This window comes from Entelurus aequoreus, linkage group LG05 (genome assembly GCF_033978785.1).
Source record: "Entelurus aequoreus isolate RoL-2023_Sb linkage group LG05, RoL_Eaeq_v1.1, whole genome shotgun sequence".
NCBI classification, from domain to species: Eukaryota; Metazoa; Chordata; class Actinopteri; order Syngnathiformes; family Syngnathidae; genus Entelurus; species Entelurus aequoreus.
This window is the reverse complement of record NC_084735.1, coordinates 16,340,399-16,357,543: the sequence shown is the minus strand read 5'-3', so window position 1 is coordinate 16,357,543 and position 17,145 is coordinate 16,340,399. Positions and strand designations below refer to the sequence as shown.

At 41.0% G+C, this 17,145-nt stretch overlaps 1 protein-coding gene across 1 annotated transcript in view; it reads left to right on the top strand.

Annotated features, from left to right (window-relative positions):
* Positions 1-13,156: 13,156 nt before the first annotated feature.
* The window catches only part of LOC133649628 (sodium channel subunit beta-4-like), a 43,484-nt gene continuing 39,495 nt past the window's right edge, over positions 13,157-17,145 (top strand). The window contains exons 1-2 of the mRNA XM_062046253.1: positions 13,157-13,218; positions 13,312-13,517. Of these exons, the coding sequence (XP_061902237.1) occupies positions 13,427-13,517 (91 nt within the window). The 5' untranslated portion in view covers positions 13,157-13,218; positions 13,312-13,426. The remainder of the gene's footprint in view (positions 13,219-13,311; positions 13,518-17,145) is intronic.

The following is a 17,145-nucleotide window of genomic DNA, read 5'->3' as shown; positions in this document are numbered from 1 at the left end:
GATTCACATACAGGATTATCATCAGTGGATGATACACGTTTGAATACATCACTATCATTATACAACTCCTGGAAGAAATGATGGAATCACCACACTTGGACAATCACTCATTTGTTTAATTTTGTTGAAAAAAAAAAAAGCAAATAACCGACATGACACACAATTATTTCATTTCAAATGGCAACTTTCTGGCTTTAAAGGGGAACTGCACTTTTTGGGGGAATAGTGCCTATCATTCGCAATACTTATGTAAGATAAGAACACATGTTTTTCTCTTTTTAACGCATTGTCACAAGTTAATAAATGCAAGCAAGAGTCATCTTACAATGGAGCCTAAGGCATGCGCTCTTTTCTGCCTATATAGATCTTTAAAAAAAACTAAACACTTCCATCATCATTCTATATACACACTGTAAGTATATATAATAACATGTAATATTTATGTATTTTGATCATTGAGCATACGGCAGCGCAATAATTTCATAGACACGTCACAACGTTCGCTTTTTCCTCCGACAACATTACTGATTACTACACATGTAGACTTCTTGAGGGCCAACAAACATAATAAAACATCACTTACTGTACAATGTCTGCTGCCATTAGAATGCTGACTGTTTGTTGATATACTCTCGTTTGGATGAAAAATGACTGATAATCCTCGTGAAGGATTAAAAAGAGGGGAGGGGTTGCAAACCAGCCTCTTTCGTGTCTGTCTCGCCATCTCCGGGTCTAAATTGTCTAAGTGTACCAACTTCTCAGTATGTCCACATCAATTTACTATCAAGGTGAGAGGCATGATTTAGAATCTAGTTAGAACAATGTGACCTCGGACTATGTCAAGGTAACGTGCGGAGTTCCCCAGGGTTCGGTTCTTGGCCCTGCACTCTTTAGTATTTACATGCTGCCGCTGGGTGACATCATACGCAAGTACGGTGTTAGCTTTCACTGTTATGCTGATGACACCCAACTCTACATGCCCCTAAAGCTGACCAACACGCCGGACTGTAGTCAGCTGGAGGCGTGTCTTAATGAAATTAAACAATGGATGTCCGCTAACTTTTTGCAACTCAACGCTAAGAAAACGGAAATGCTGATTATCGGTCCTGCTAGACACCGACATTTATTTAATAATACCACCTTAACATTTGACAACCAAACAATTAAACAAGGAGACTCGGTAAAGAATCTGGGTATTATCTTCGACCCAACTCTCTCGTTTGAGTCACACATTAAGAGTGTTACTAAAACGGCCTTCTTTCATCTCCGTAATATCGCTAAAATTCGTTCCATCTTGTCCACTAGCGACGCTGAGATCATTATTCATGCGTTCGTTACGTCTCGTCTCGATTACTGTAACGTATTATTTTCGGGCCTCCCTATGTCTAGCATTAAAAGATTACAGTTGGTACAAAATGCGGCTGCAAGGCTTTTGACAAAAACAAGAAAGTTTGATCATATTACGCCTATACTGGCTCACTTGCACTGGCTTCCTGTGCACTTAAGATGCGACTTTAAGGTTTTACTACTTACGTATAAAATATTACACGGTTTAGCTCCAGCCTATCTCGCCGATTGTATTGTACCATATGTCCCGACAAGAAATCTGCGTTCAAAGAACTCCGGCTTATTAGTGATTCCCAGAGCCAAAAAAAAGTCTGCGGGCTATAGAGCGTTTTCTATTCGGGCTCCAGTACTCTGGAATGCCCTCCCGGTAACAGTTAGAGATGCTACCTCAGTAGAAGCATTTAAGTCCCATCTTAAAACTCATTTGTATAATCTAGCCTTTAAATAGACCCCCCCTTTTTTAGACCAGTTGATCTGCCGTTTCTTTTCTTCTCTCCTCTTCTCCCCTGTCCCTTGCGAGGGGGAGTTGCATAGGTCCGGTGGCCATGGATGAAGTGCTGGCTGTCCAGAGCCGGGACCCCGGGTGGACCACTAGCCTGTGCATCGGTTGGGGACATCTCTGCGCTGCTGACCCGTCTCCGCTCGGGATGGTTTCCTGTTGGCCCCGCTGTGGACTGGACTCCCGCTGATGTGTTGGATCCACTGTGGACTGGACTTTCACAATGTTATGTCAGACCCACTCGACATCCGTTGCTTTCGGTCTCCCCTAGAGGGGGGGGGTTACCCACATATGCGGTCCTCTCCAAGGTTTCTCATAGTCATTCACCGACGTCCCACTGGGGTGAGTTTTTCCTTGCCCGTATGTGGGCTCTGTACCGAGGATGTCGTTGTGGCTTGTACAGCCCTTTGAGACACTTGTGATTTAGGGCTATATAAATAAACATTGATTGATTGATTGATAGAACTTTCAAAGGCTCCAAAGTGAGAAAGCAGTTCACCAGCTGATGTCGTAGGAAGTTGTCTCTTTGATCAATGTGGGGCTAACTGTTGATCCTTAATGTCAGAATAATTTAATCTAAGTTATCACAATACTTTGTGTTGCCATGAGTTACCGGCGAGAGGATAAAAGCTGTCTTTGATCCTACCAAGCAAAAGGCTTGTGAAACGCCACTGTGTAGGATGGGAAGCGACATGAAGGTGTCGGTTTCTTTGATGTATTGTAATCCATAGGAAGATTTTGTCTTGACCTGAGATCTACAAAGCGGAGAGGAAGCAGGACCTGACTCCCCTCCAGGCAGCTTTTCTTTGAACTGTTTTGTGACCAAAGGCAGCGGCTGTTTACGACCCCCTTCCTTTAGAAACAGCTGTTGCCGTGTAATCAGGGAAAGATCAAATAAAAGAGGAGGCGTACAATCTTTCGTCAGAGCGTGGTGGGACACTGTTCAAGAGTACAGCCCAGACGATTCTCCTCAATTGAGCCAAATTTAATTCTGTCTCTGTTTAATTCCTTGCTTCTTTGTCTGTTTAATAGATGTCTTCAGTGTTTGAACCTGACACTTAACATTACCACTTATAATAACAATATCGCTAATACTTGGTTAATATTCAGGTCATGAAATATAGATGTAGTATTGTTGCCGCTTTTTGGATGGTTATTTATTGGATTTTATGGTTGGAATAGACGCAATGACGTCATAGATCCCATAAGCGGACTTTTATTTATGTTTATTTACGAGTTAGAATGCATTAAGAAAAAGATGTGTTCTTGTCTCTCATAAGGATTGTGAATGATAGGCAAAATTCCCCCCAAAATATGCCGTTCCCCTTTAAGAAATCAAAAATATAAATTATGGAAGTCCAAAACAGTTTCATTTTTAGATCAAGCAGACTGGAAATAATTATGGAATCACTCAATTGTGAGAGAAAAAATATGGAATTATGAAAACCATACCAAATTACAATAGGGCCCTTGTGGTGCTTCGCAGGACAACACACCACTAGTACTTTGTTGCACCACCTCTGGCTTTTACAACAGCTTGCAGTCTCTGAGGCATGGATTTATGTGTGACCAACGATACTCTTCATCAATCTTGCTCCAACTTTTGTTGTTGTTGTCAGATTAGCTTTGCAGTCTGGAGTCTTATCATGGACCATTTTCTTCAATTCCTACCACAGATCTCCGGTTGGATTGAGATCCGGACTTTTTGTAGGCCATGACATTGACCTAATGTATCTTTCTTCAAGGAACTTTTTTTTTTACAGTTTTTGATGTCATCATCCCCAAACATCCTTTCAATTGATGGAATAAGAAGTGTCCAAAATGTTTATTAATGATGTAATGACATCCATCTCCTCAGTGCCATTACATATCATCAATGACTGTGAACATTTGCATGTTTTCTTCAGGCAGTCGTCTTCATAAATTTAAAACAAACGTTCCTGCACCAACACCTTGCCCAATGCAGATTCACGGTTCATCATTGAATATGACTTTCATCCAGTCAACCAGTCCACAATTGCTTTTTCCTAGCCCATTGTAACCTTATTTTCTGTTTAGGTGTTTATGACTGCTTTCATGTAGCTTTTCTTTATTTAAATGTAATTTCCTTTAGGCAGTTTCTTACAGTTCCGTCACAAACGGTGACTCAAGTTTCCGCCCATTTTTTCTTTGCAAGGAATTATTATTAGTGCATCTCCTGGCGGTTAAGCTTCTCGCTGTTTTTAAAACCTAGTCACGCCTCTGTTTCTAAATTCAATGGAGCTTCCTTGTACACGCCACAACTGTGCAATGTACATAACTTTCTTCTATGCTGCCACAGATAGATTAAGTATAGTTTTACCGTTCTCTACCACCAAATCCTTGTTTCAAAATGTTTCTGCTGAGTGTGAATGCTTTGAGAATGTTATGTCATGGTTTGTGTTGAGTGAAATGTTCAAAGTTAGGTCTGCTTCTGTCCAGGTGGGACAAACCATTTTGTATTTTTGGTAGGGGATGTATGTAGTCTTAGACATTCCTAATTTGGTCCAAGCAACCTTATTATTGAACTTTCACAGCAATATTTGTTTTATCTTCACATTTATTATGTCTTTTGAAAAAAACAAACATCTTCAATCTCTACACAAACGCCCAGAGCCCACTAACTCAACTCACTGTGTGCTGTCAACATCCAACATGTAACCTGAGCTAAAGTTGACACTTTTGGTTTACTATGAAATGTCTGAGCATGTAGAAACCAAAGTTGTCTTTAGATAATACTGTCACCATTCAAGTAGGAGGGTGTTTGTTTTGTCATGCATTTTTTAACACAATGTTTACCAAATAAAGGATTTAACACATTGGTGCACTAAGGGGAGGCTTTTTGTGGCCCTAAACAAGATTTTGTTTGTGACCTCATTACGTTTTTTAATATTACTTGTGTTTGATTTGATATGTCGCCAGTCAATTTCAACCCGCCAAGGCTCCAAATTGTAGTCACTTAAAATATAAACAGAGAACATCTAAATTGGCTTGAACATGTTCAGATCTGGCAGCACAGTGGTCGAGGGGTTAGTGCGTCTGCCCCACAATACGAAGGTCCTGGGTTCGATCCTGCACTCGGGATCTTTCTGTGTGGAGTTTGCATGTTCTCCCCGTGACTGCGTGGGTTCCCTCCGGGTACTCTGGCTTCCTCCCACCTCCAAAGATATGCACCTGGGGATAGGTTGATTGGCAACACTAAATTGGCCCTAGTGTGTGAATGTGAGTGTGAATGTTGCCTGTCTATCTGTGTTAGCCCTGTGAAGAGGTGGCGACTCGTCCAGGGTGTACTCTGCCTTCCGCCCGAATGCAGCTGAGATAGGCTCCAGGGCCCCCGTAACCCCGAACGGGACAAGCGGTAGAAAATGAATGGATGGATGTTCAGATCCTCTCTGATCATGTAGCACTTCCTCGAGGTTTATGCCCTGTATTTGGGCCTTCAGTTGGGACTTAACTGACTTTTGAATCCCAACACTATCATGTTGCAATTTTACAAACCAAATAAGATACACAAGTGCATTATGTATAATAAAATGAAAAACATAAAACCATTTTTTTTTTAAATACAACATACTTACTAATGTGCTGATTATTCATAGACAAAAACTATCCATTTTCAGATTGCTACGGACTATTTGGTAAATGGTAAATGGGTTGTACTCGTATAGCGCTTTTCTACCTTTTTAAGGAACTCAAAGCACTTTGACACTATTGCCACATTCACCCGTTCACACACTGATGGCGGGAGCTGCCATGCAAGGCGCTAACCAGGACCCATCAGGAGCAAGGGTGAAGTGTCTTGCTCAAGGACACAACGGACGTGACTAGGATGGTAGAAGGTGGGGATTGAACCAGGAACCCTCAGGTTGCTGGCACAGCCACTCTCCCAACTGCGCCACGCCGTCCATTTGGCTCTGATCAACCAATAGAAAAAAGCTAATGTTGTTGTGGGGCTGCTAGCTGGCCTTGTGACACATATATGAGATGGAATTGTCAATGAAAATGCCCCATTGCTGATATAGCAGGGGTATCAAACTCATTTTAGCTCAGGGGCCACAAGAGAAAAATCTATTTTCAAGTGTGCTGGACTGGTAAAATCCTGGCATGATAACTTACAAATAGAGACAAATTCAGATTGTTTTCTGTGTTTAAAAATCTCATTGATGTTAATTTTTCATCTATCAAAAGATATGTTACAGCGCATGCACATATTGTCATTCCCTCCGCTGCTGGTGCAGCAAGAAGCTCCGCTGAGAGAGCAGCCGGACACGCCCCCGTGCGCCCTACTCAGGCCGCAGCCACGTGCCTACACGGCCGTGGGCAATCTGCAATCAGCGCACCTTGATCTGATGAGCCTCAACAGTATAAAGACCAACGCAGCAGACGATCCAGCGCCGGACCGTAGTTCTCTGTTCACAGTAAGCCTCGCGTCTCTGGCTCCTCTCCTGAGTCTGCGCTCCCTTGTTCCCTGGCTCCTTGTGCTGACTTGTCCCTGTGGTTTCCCTGTTCCCGCAGTATTCTTCATCGCCTTAGAAGTGAGCTGTGCGCCTCACTTCTCTGGATCTCCTTCTGGACCCTGACTGCCTCCCTCGATCCTCGACTTCCCTCGCTTTGGACCTGGACCTCAGGATGCCTCTCTCCAGCCCCACGGACCACACGCTTGGATCACGAACCTCTATCTGCCCAGCCCCTTTGGTCTTGTTCGCCTCTACAACCAACACACACTAACAACAAACTCCTGGTAAATACTATCTTGTTAATTCCTGCACATAATCTTGCATGCACACACATAGTAGAATGCACACTCCACTCACTCATCAAAAGCTCAATAAACCCTGTTCAGCGAGACTTCCTGTATCGTGCCGTCTCCTTCCCCCTTGTTGTACATAACAAAATAAATATCAAAATCAATTTACAGTATGTTATTAATGTAATTTACTTATTTTCCTCAACTGATGTCTGAACATCATATGGTTAATTATGTACTTCTCTTCAGGAAAGTCCCCGCTCAAAAGTCCCCATGCAGTCAAGAGTACGAAATGTACAGATGATCAAAAACATTTGTTTTGGTATAAATGTCACGGGTTACATTAGCAACAACATATTTGAATAATTAAAGCATTAACGTAACAATCCACATTTTGTATTCTATCACTAATAAGCTGCATAAGTGCTATGTGTCCAAACACGCAGGTGTTGACATGGCACATAGCTCCGCCCCCTCTAAAGTCATGCCCGCTCTCTGGCAGGGGATACAAAGAATTGCTGTTGCGACGTCCATTGGACACATTTAGAACAGCAGTTTTTTTTATTTGAAAAATTCAGCTCATTTTTATACTCATCCCACATTAGGAGTTTGCCAAGTATAATTTTAAAATGAAAGTTGTAAATGTAGGTCAGTGCTTCTATACAGGGATGGATATTGAAACAGTACTCCAAAAATAGAGGCCCCTTTTCCCAAGGGATAGGGTCATACTCAACCTCACAATATCACAGAACAGGTTGGAATGTATATTTCCCTCATAGAATTGTAGCACTCATGCAGCACCAGAGGACGCTACAACTATCATGCTTGACTGGAGGCAAGACAAATGATCTTGCTACTCACTTGTGTTGCCAGTGATTTAGTTAAGGTACCAATGAGGCAGTAAATAACTAGGACTGTGAATCTTTGGGCACCACATGATTCGATTCAATTCTTGGGGGTAACAATTAGATTCAGAAACGATTCTCAATTCAAAATCAATACTTTTTTAAAAATAACATCAGGTGTCAGTTTTATGATTACATGACTACATTCTTCCACAAAATAAATAACAGCTCTGGTCTTTATTTTTACTCCATCTTCTTTTGCTCATTGTTTTTAATTTAATAGTCTCCATGGACCCCCAGCACATATTTTTCAGATGGAAAAAGAAAGGAGTACATGGAGACGGGCTTTATTTTGTGCAATACTAAGAAAATAAAACTGCATTGTTGTAGTTAGGTTTTTTTATGTTGAAGAAATGTGCAAAACAATTGCAAACATGTTACTAAAGAAATAATTGGATATTGTTTTGATATATTTGATTATCGATCGATAAATATGTTACATTTAAACATTTTAAGATTTCATTATTACACATATAAACATTTTTTACCACATGAACACACACAGAAGTACCGAAAATTGATTCCGTTGAGTACCGGTATTGATTCCCAGGTACCAAGATTTGTCTGGCTGGCTGAAATATTGTGTAAATTCTTTAGTAACATGTTCTGGTCGAGTCCTCAATTACAAAATGATTAACATGCTGAATATTACATTTTATTAATTAATAGAGAAGGTAAAAACATTGTCATGCAGCAATATGAAGACCATTAACTTGTACAACATGTAATGTACAGAATTTCAGAAGCATTTATTCAGGTAGAAATATCACAGATTACAGCTGGGATAGGCTCCAGCCCTCCTGTGACCCCAAAAGGGACAGGAGGTAGAAAATGGATGGATGGATATTACCAAATATCTTTGACAATCACAGCATAATCATACCAATCCACATTTTTGGTTATTTATGCGTGAAATTGCCATCTAAACATGGAAGTGTAGCTCCTCCTCTGAATGCAAGTGCTCCTAAAGCAGGAATACAAATTATGTATTACAATTCAAAATCCAAATGTATGTATGTGTATATATGTATAAAGTTAAAGTTAAAGTCCCAACAATAGTCACACACACTAGGTGTGGTGAAATCACCCTCTGCATTTGACCCATCCCCATGTTCACCCCCTGGGAGGTGAGGGGAGCAGTGAGCAGCAGCGGTGGCCACGCTCGGGAATCATTTTGGTGATTTAACCCCCAATTCCAACCCTTGATGCTGAGTGCCAAACAGGGAAGTAATAAGTCCCATTTTTAAAGTCTTTGGTATGACTCTGCCGGGGTTTGAACTCACGTCCTTCCAGTCTCAGGGCGGACACTCTAACCACAATATAAAATGTGTATATATGTATATGTATATATATATGTTTATATGTATGTATTTATATATGTATAAATATTTGTATATATGTTTGTGTATATGTAAGTTTATTTCGATTCTTGAAAATTATGAATCGATTTAGAGGCGGATTAAACAAGAGTTGTGATTCATATGTAAATCAATTTTTTTTATAGAACCCATATTAAACAGTATTACGGTGAGTTTTTTAAAATTGTGGTAGTCAACACACGGTTTCACAATACTAATAATAATAAGAATAAGAATATACGAATAATATGATATAAGAATATAAATAATTATAAGAAACAGAAATACTAACCGTCAGGAATTTTACCACGGTTTATCATTTTTAGCAGTATTCGGTAATCCCCTAACATTTATTTGAGACAGTAGCTACGGAAATGTAGAATGTCGTCTTATTTCGGACTCCCAAACAAAATACGAATGAGATAGAAGAGAAACAGGTATATTAAAGGCAAATAATAAAGAGTACACAAACCTCTTAACGCTGCATCTGTGCACTCCTAACTGATTAATAATACCTCAGTATTCTGCACAACTGGCAAGATAGTCCAGAACAATAGCCACATTCCTCTGGAACAGTATCAGTCGTGGCACGAACGGTCTTTTCCTTAAGATTTAAAACTCCTTCTATCGATCGACACTGCCTTATGAATGAAGTCCAAGACATTCAAAAGTTTTGTTTTCACGGTTCTTCGTCCGAAAATTCCTTTGAAACAACTCTTCTGCTCGGTCTGTCTTTGTTTCGGACCTGCATCCGCCCCGATACATTCTTGGTCGTAGCGTCATGTTTGTGGTGCAATCCAAGATTAACTTCAACATAGCCATTGGAGATGTAATATTTGTATTCTGTGTCAACACTACAGCGGACATCAATTAAAACAAGTTGTAAGGACCCGCAATGCCTAGTGTGATGTCATAGGTCACCTGGAAAAGCAATACATTTTTCACCCTAAAATGAAATAAGGCCCCCCCCCAAGTGTACGGGAGGCACATGGCGTATGACCAATAGTCGCATTAGAGAAAGTGCATGGACACTTGGACAGATAGGCGTGAAAATACAACAAAAAAATTATTTGAGAAATCAGACTAATTTAGTGCATGGAAACGTAGTGACTGATGTTTGACGCTTCTGTAGACGCACTATCAAGTTCTGTGTGTTGCCTTTCTCTTGCTGCCATGTCTGCAAGAAAGCGTATTCCTCCATCTTGGGTGTCTGTATTTTTACGGCAGACAAAGCATTACCAAATAACCGATTTAGTCATTTTAAAGGGAAAAGGGAAAGTTCAGGGGACTCGCCACTTTCATCTCTCATCTTGAGATCTCTTACACCAGTGATTCTCAAACTGTTGTACATGTGCCACTAGGCCTCCATCTAGCGGTAAGCCAAATAATCACAAGATTAAAATACAGTGTTTTATTTTCACAGTGTTACCGTTCAAAATGTGTGTAATGTTACAGTGGCTGAAAATATTAACTTTATATGTTAAATAAATACTCTGCTTTTGTTTTAAATGAATAGTTAGGGCAACAACTATTGTATTGTATTTTAATGTTGGTCATTATGTTGGTACTTGGAGTGCCAAGTTTTTTCTGAGGTGGTCCTTGATTATTCGCTCATTCGGAAGGAGCTCAGCGTAAAGCCGATGCTCCTCCACATTGAGAGGAGCCAGATGAGGTGGTTCTGGCATCTGGTCAGGACGCCCCTCGAACGCCTCCCTGGGGAGGTGTTTTGGGCACGTCTGACCGGCAGGAGGCCATGAGGAAGATCCAGGACATATTGGGTGGGGGGGATGACCCGTTTACACTGCACACCAAATCTGATTTTTTTTGCCCTCAAGTGACACCGATCTGATTTTTTTTGCCAGTCCATACGCTACAAAGTGCTTCAAATATGATCTTTTGGCATCAGATTCAGACCACATCAGGAGGTAATCCTGAATTTGATTGGAATCTGACCTTTTTAGACTTCGGTCTAAACGCAATGCGACCTGAATGTGATTTTTTTCGTCAGCTTTGGGCGAGCGACGTCACTCGTGTGCACAGGGAAAGACAGACACAATCCCCAGTGGAAGTGGATATTTCATCACAACATCCGGTCTCGGTGAGCAAAGTTTATTTAAGATGACCAAATTTCCTGTGCATCACGTATCAATAGTGCACAAATAATAGGCTATATGTAAAATATAAATATATATTTTGATTCTGAAGAAATTGTGATTGTTGAAGGACCGGAATTAACACTGTGGCGCATTTGCTTACATGTGAGTTGAAAAATAAAGCTGATGTTCCTGTCTCCTCGACTTAACAGCCATAAAAAGATTACAACCATCCCAAATATATTACACTATATACATCCATTCATACATTGTATTACTTTAATTTATTTTCACGCAAAAATTTGAAATGGGACCCATTACCTCCCTGCTTGGCACTCAGCATCAAGGGTTGGAATTGGGGGTTAAATCACCAAAAATGATTCCCGGGCGCGGCACCACTGCTGCCCACTGCTCCCCTCACCTCCCAGGGGGTGAACAAGGGAATGGGTCAAATTCAGAGGACAAATTTCACCACACCTAGTGTGTGTGTGTGACAATCATTGGTACTTTGACTTTGACTTGAATTATTTGCGACTTTTATTTTTTTTGTTGTAGTAGTAGCGACTTCCTCCCGGTCAACTTCCTTTGTTTTCACTTTATCGCACTGTGCAGTGACGTCGAGGCCACATTGGGGCCACATTCACGTTTACACTATTGTCGGATAAAAATCACATTTTACTTGCAGTGTAAACAGTCAGCTGGAAAAAATCTGATTTAAAAAAATCTGATTTGGGCCACGTTGGCCTGCAGTATAAATGTAGTCTATATCTCCCAGCTGGCTTGGGAACTCCTCGGGACTCCCCGGGAGGAGCTGGACGAATTGGCTCGAGAGAGGGAAGTCTGGGCTTTTCTGCTTGGGCTGCTGCCCCTGTGACCAGACCTGGATGAAGAAGATGGATGGATGGTACTTGATCAAAATACAGACGGTAAGGTTAGAGTGTCTGCCCTGAGATCGGTAGGTCATGAGTTCAAACCCCAGCCGAGTTATACCAAAGACTATAGAAATGGGACCCATTACCTCCCTGATTGACACTCAGCATCAAGGGTTGGAATTAGGGGTTAAATCACCAAAATGATTCCTGAGCGCGGCCACCGCTGCTGCTCACTGCTCCCCTCACCTCCCAGGGGGTGGAACAAGGGGATGGGTCAAATGCAGAGAGTAATTTCACCACACCTAGTGTGTGTGTGACTATCAGTGGTACTTAACTTTTAAGTTGTAGTGGTTTTGAAACTGTAACTTTTTAAGACAAGGCAGGCTATACCATAAAACCGGACATGCCTAGTGCCACTATATAATGAAGTGTATTTCCTGGGTAGTCACCAACCTTTAGGTATTTTACAGCAAAAAGGCTCTCTCACTAAGGGTTAAAAATGCAACACCTGTCAACTGACAATAACTAATGAAGTATGGCTAATGTGCGCTAAGCCGCTCATCTGTGAATATTGCATTAGTCTGCTTCTGCACTCACTGAACACTTTGTGGGTTGTTTTTTTTTTAACGAAAAACGTGTTGTGAAAAATGATTGCATCAATCATATCACAATGCACAAGCAGGAGCTGGCACGGATCACAGGGGCCTTCTTCTCTGCAGATAAGACATCCATCAATAAGTGGGGCTGTGGCAAGTATGTTATGGTTTGGATCTGAAGAATAATAACGTTTGTGGCTTTGTCATTTGGTTCGCTAATTAATAACTGAGCTAAGCAAGCCCAGACGTGGCGCATTTGTTAAAGAATGCATGTTTATGAACGCTCACTATGTGGCCCAGTTCGACCCTGGGGCGGCATTACACAAGCCCAACCTGCACTGCAGAACTTTTCTCTGCTCATCACAAACACTCTGACAAAAGTGCCTGCATACCCACCCCGAGTCAGCATAGGCGATGGGGGGAGGGAGTGGATGGAAGCTGAGGGATGAGGCAGAGAGGTGGCATGAAGCCAGCATAGAGGACAGAAGCAAAAGTTGTTAGATAGCCTGAGGGGCGAATATAGGAGGAGGAGTCATCTCCTCTGCGGGGGAGTGGGAGAGGGGGGCTCCAGCGGCAGCGTTTCCTTCGTCCGGCTGCCTCGCCTCTCTAATTGTATCTGTAAGCCGGCTGCTCCTGCAATGTGGCAGTCGCTGCAGCGAGAGTGCAGGCAAGCGGATTCTCCTTGAATGAACTCTGACTGTGCAGTGCGGTGAGAAGTGGCCGCTGATCCACTGTGCCACGGGGGGGCTTCAGGAAAGAGAACGCTGGCTGACACTCAAGCAGGTAACTATAACTTACAACCAGTTTTCCCGCATGTACGGACATTAATAACGCAACTTTTTCATCATTTTGTGTCTTCTTTCTAACCTTCAACAGCTTATCGATTTAACGCAGGAAACTAATTATTGGCTGCACAGGGATTAAGGATATCATTTAAACAGTCAACCCAAGTCAGACCTGGATCTTGTCGTTGTTTGGCAGCAGATATTCCATGGCTATGGAGGTCCATTGGATCGGGGTCCATGCCCTGAAGATGGGCCTTCCGCAGACAGCCGTCAACCTGATCGTCACCATCTTACTTGGTAATGGCTCTTCTTTTATTTATTCGTGTTTGTTTGTTTTTTTAAATCATGTTTTTTGTATCTTTGCAAAATCAGGATGACGCAGTGACTTTTCTAACCCAACATCCAATTGTTTGACCTTTGCACTTTTTACTTATGAGCAGTGGGTTGTTTTGTTTTTTACCAGAATGTAACTTTTACAGTAAAACAAAGTTTAGGCACAGCCTCTTACAAGATTATGCATGTTATGCTCTTGTTTGTTTTAAGTGGGTTACTTCTGGGTACACTTATTAATGACATTATTAAACAGAGATTGAGTGTGCATATGAAATTAGGTTTTAAACTTTACCGGCCTGATTTGATTGTGCTTGTAAAAGCCCAGCAGTATGGGCAGAGGAGGGATGCCAGTCCCTCGCCTCTCTCACTGTTACTATTTTTGCAAACTCACCATGCACCATGCTAGAGCAGAGCGTGCGATAGCGAGAGTGCGATGTGAATGAATCAATAACAGTCTCACATGTGACCTCCGTCACTGCGTCCCGCAGTGGTCTCTATGCTAACCTTCACGTCACTCTCCCTATTTTGCAGCAGTGATGCTTAGGCTGCATGTTGAGTTTCACCTTATTAGAAAAACTGCAAAACACTTGCAAACTGGGACAGGGTGGGGAAGATGAGCATAAACAGCGGTACAAAAAATAATATTTTAGTGTTTTAGCATGTGTTATGAAGCCATATTCTGCCTGCGTCATCTGCACCTGGTAGTTCTGCACAAAGCTTTGTCAGCAGTTTACACAATAAACACCACATGAAAGTATTAAACACAAGAGAAGGCAAATAGACACCTGCATACCCAGACCAAACACGAAGGTGCACTTTTATACATATGATGTATGAACTGGCAATATTAACACATATCTTGTCAATAGGTAATGTGGATGTTAATCATGAGTACGCTTGGTAGATGTTAATTACGGTGACCGACGGTGGCCTAACGCGCTGCAACGTCCAAACACATCAGAAGTATGATGAAACTGGAAGTTAGAGGGCCAAATGGGACAAATTAAATACGTAAAAGCATTTTAAATAATGACTCAAATGTGTCATTCATTAATAACAATTTCATTTAAACACATACATGTGTTATTAAATGTGTCTATAATTTAATTTAATAAATTATTGATGTAATCATATCATCATTGAAATAATTCAATTTAATTATAAATTATTCATTTTATAATTTAATCAATTAAAGACACACTTAAGTCATATATTTGTATATGTATTGATTCATTGAATTTTGTCCTATTTGGCTCTCCATAGTTAGCATGCTACGAGGAAGTAAGCTCCACCAGTGGCGCCAGGTCTGAGAGAGGTATACAACTCCTGGAATATAACATGGAATCACCTGAGGGGTAGAAAAGGAAACAGATAAAAGACATGACAAACAAAAAATTATAGTCATTTCAAATGGCAACTTTCTGGCTTTGAGAAACACTAAAATAAATCAATAAATGTATTTGTTGTGGTCAGTAAAGGTTTAATTATTAGATCAAGCATTTATGGAATCAATCAATTCTGAGGAAAACATTATGGAATCATGAAAAACCAAACAAATAAAAGAACACTCTAATGCATAACTAGTACTTTGTTGCACCCCGCCTTGATTTAAAAACAGCCTGCATGGACTTAACGAGTCACAAACTGTACTCTTGATCAATCATGCTCCAAATATATCTGATTGCTGTTGTCAGATCAGCTTTGCAGGTTGGAGTCTCGTCATTTTCTTCAATTTCCACCACATATTTCCAATTGGATTGCGATCCGGACTATTTGCAGGCCATGACATTGATCTTTCTTCAAATAAACCTTTTACAGTTTTTTTCTCTTATGGCAAGATGCATTATCATCTTGTAAAATGATGTCATCATCCCCAAACATCATTTTGATTGATGGAATAAGAAAAGTGTCCAAAATGTCAATGTCAACTTCTGCATTTGTTTAAGATGTAATGACAGCCATGCATCTCCTCAGTGCCATTACCTGACATGCAGCTGCATATCACTAATGACTGTGGACATTTGCATTTTTCTTCAGGCAGTCGTCTTCATAAATCTCACTGGAACGGTACCAAACAAAAGTTCCAGCATCATCATTTTGCCAAATGCAGATTTATGATTCATCACTGACCATGAAATTAATCCAGTCATCATAGCCCACGATTGCTTTTCCTTAGCCCATTGGAACCTTGTTTTTTTCTGTTAGGTGGTAATAACGGCTTTTGTTTAGCTTTTCTGTATTTCAATTCAATGTCCTTCCTTTCTTACTGTTCGGTCACAGATCGTGACTCCAGTTTCATCCCATTTGTTCTTCAGTTGTTTTGCTGTGCATTTTCTGACACTTGACACTTTGATGTTTTACTTGGTCTACCAGTATGCTTGCCTTTTACAACTTTCCCATGTTTGTACTTTGTACAAGTTTTAGACCCAGCTAACTGTACACAATCAACATTTTTTATAACATTGCGTTATAATTTATCTTCTTGAATATGTTTGATAATCCTCTCCTTTCAATTGACATATCTGGCGTTGGAGCCATGATTCATGTCAATCCACCTGGTGCAACAGCTCTCCAAGGTGTGAGTACTCCTTTTTAAAAGCAAAACTAATGAACAGATTTAATCTGATGCAGGTGTTATCTTTGGAAATGAACATTTACAGGGTGAGTCGGCATTTTCACTCAGATTTGAGTGACTAGTGGTTAGAGTGTCCGCCCTGAGATCGGTAGGTTGGAGTTCAAATCCCAGCCGAGTCATACCAAAGACTATAAAAATGGGACCCATAACCTCCCTGCTTGGCACTCAGCAACAAAGGGTTGGAGTTGGGGGTTAAATCACCAAAATGATTCCCGGGCGCGGCGCCGCTGCTGCCCACTGCTTCCCAGGGGGATGGGTCAAATGCAGAGGACAAATTTCACCACATCTAGTGTGTGTGTGACAATTATTGGTACTTTAATCTTTAATCTTTAATTCCATGTTTTCACTGTGCTTGATCAAATATTAAAACTTCTACTGATTACCACAATTAGTTTTTTTTAAATTTCTTTTAGTGTTTCTTAAATCCAGAAAGTTGTCATTTTAAATGGCTATATTTTTGTGTCATCTGATTTTTTCTACAAAATTAAACAACTGAATAACATCATCCAAGTCTGGTGATTCCATATTGTCCAGGAGTTGTACAAATACATGAGTGGGATGCCAGAAGAACATTGGCAAAGTGAAAAGGTACATTTTCTGTATTAAACTTTCCCATATTGCATGCATTTTGGACATAGCATCGCATTTGCCCCTTATTGACTGATTTTTAAACAACAATAGTACAATTGGGGGCAGTGTAGCTCGGTTGGTAGAGCAACAGCGCCAGCAACCTGAGGGTTCTAGGTTCAATCCCCGCTTCTGCCATCCTCGTCACAGCCATTGTGTCCTTGGGCAAGACACTTCATCCACTTGCTCCCAGTGCCACCCACACTGTTTTAAAAATGTAACTTAGATCAGTGTTTTTAAACCACTGTGCCGCGGCACACTAGTGTGCCGCGGCACACTAGTGTGCCGTGAGATATTGCCTGGTGTGCCGTGGGAAATTATGCAACTTCA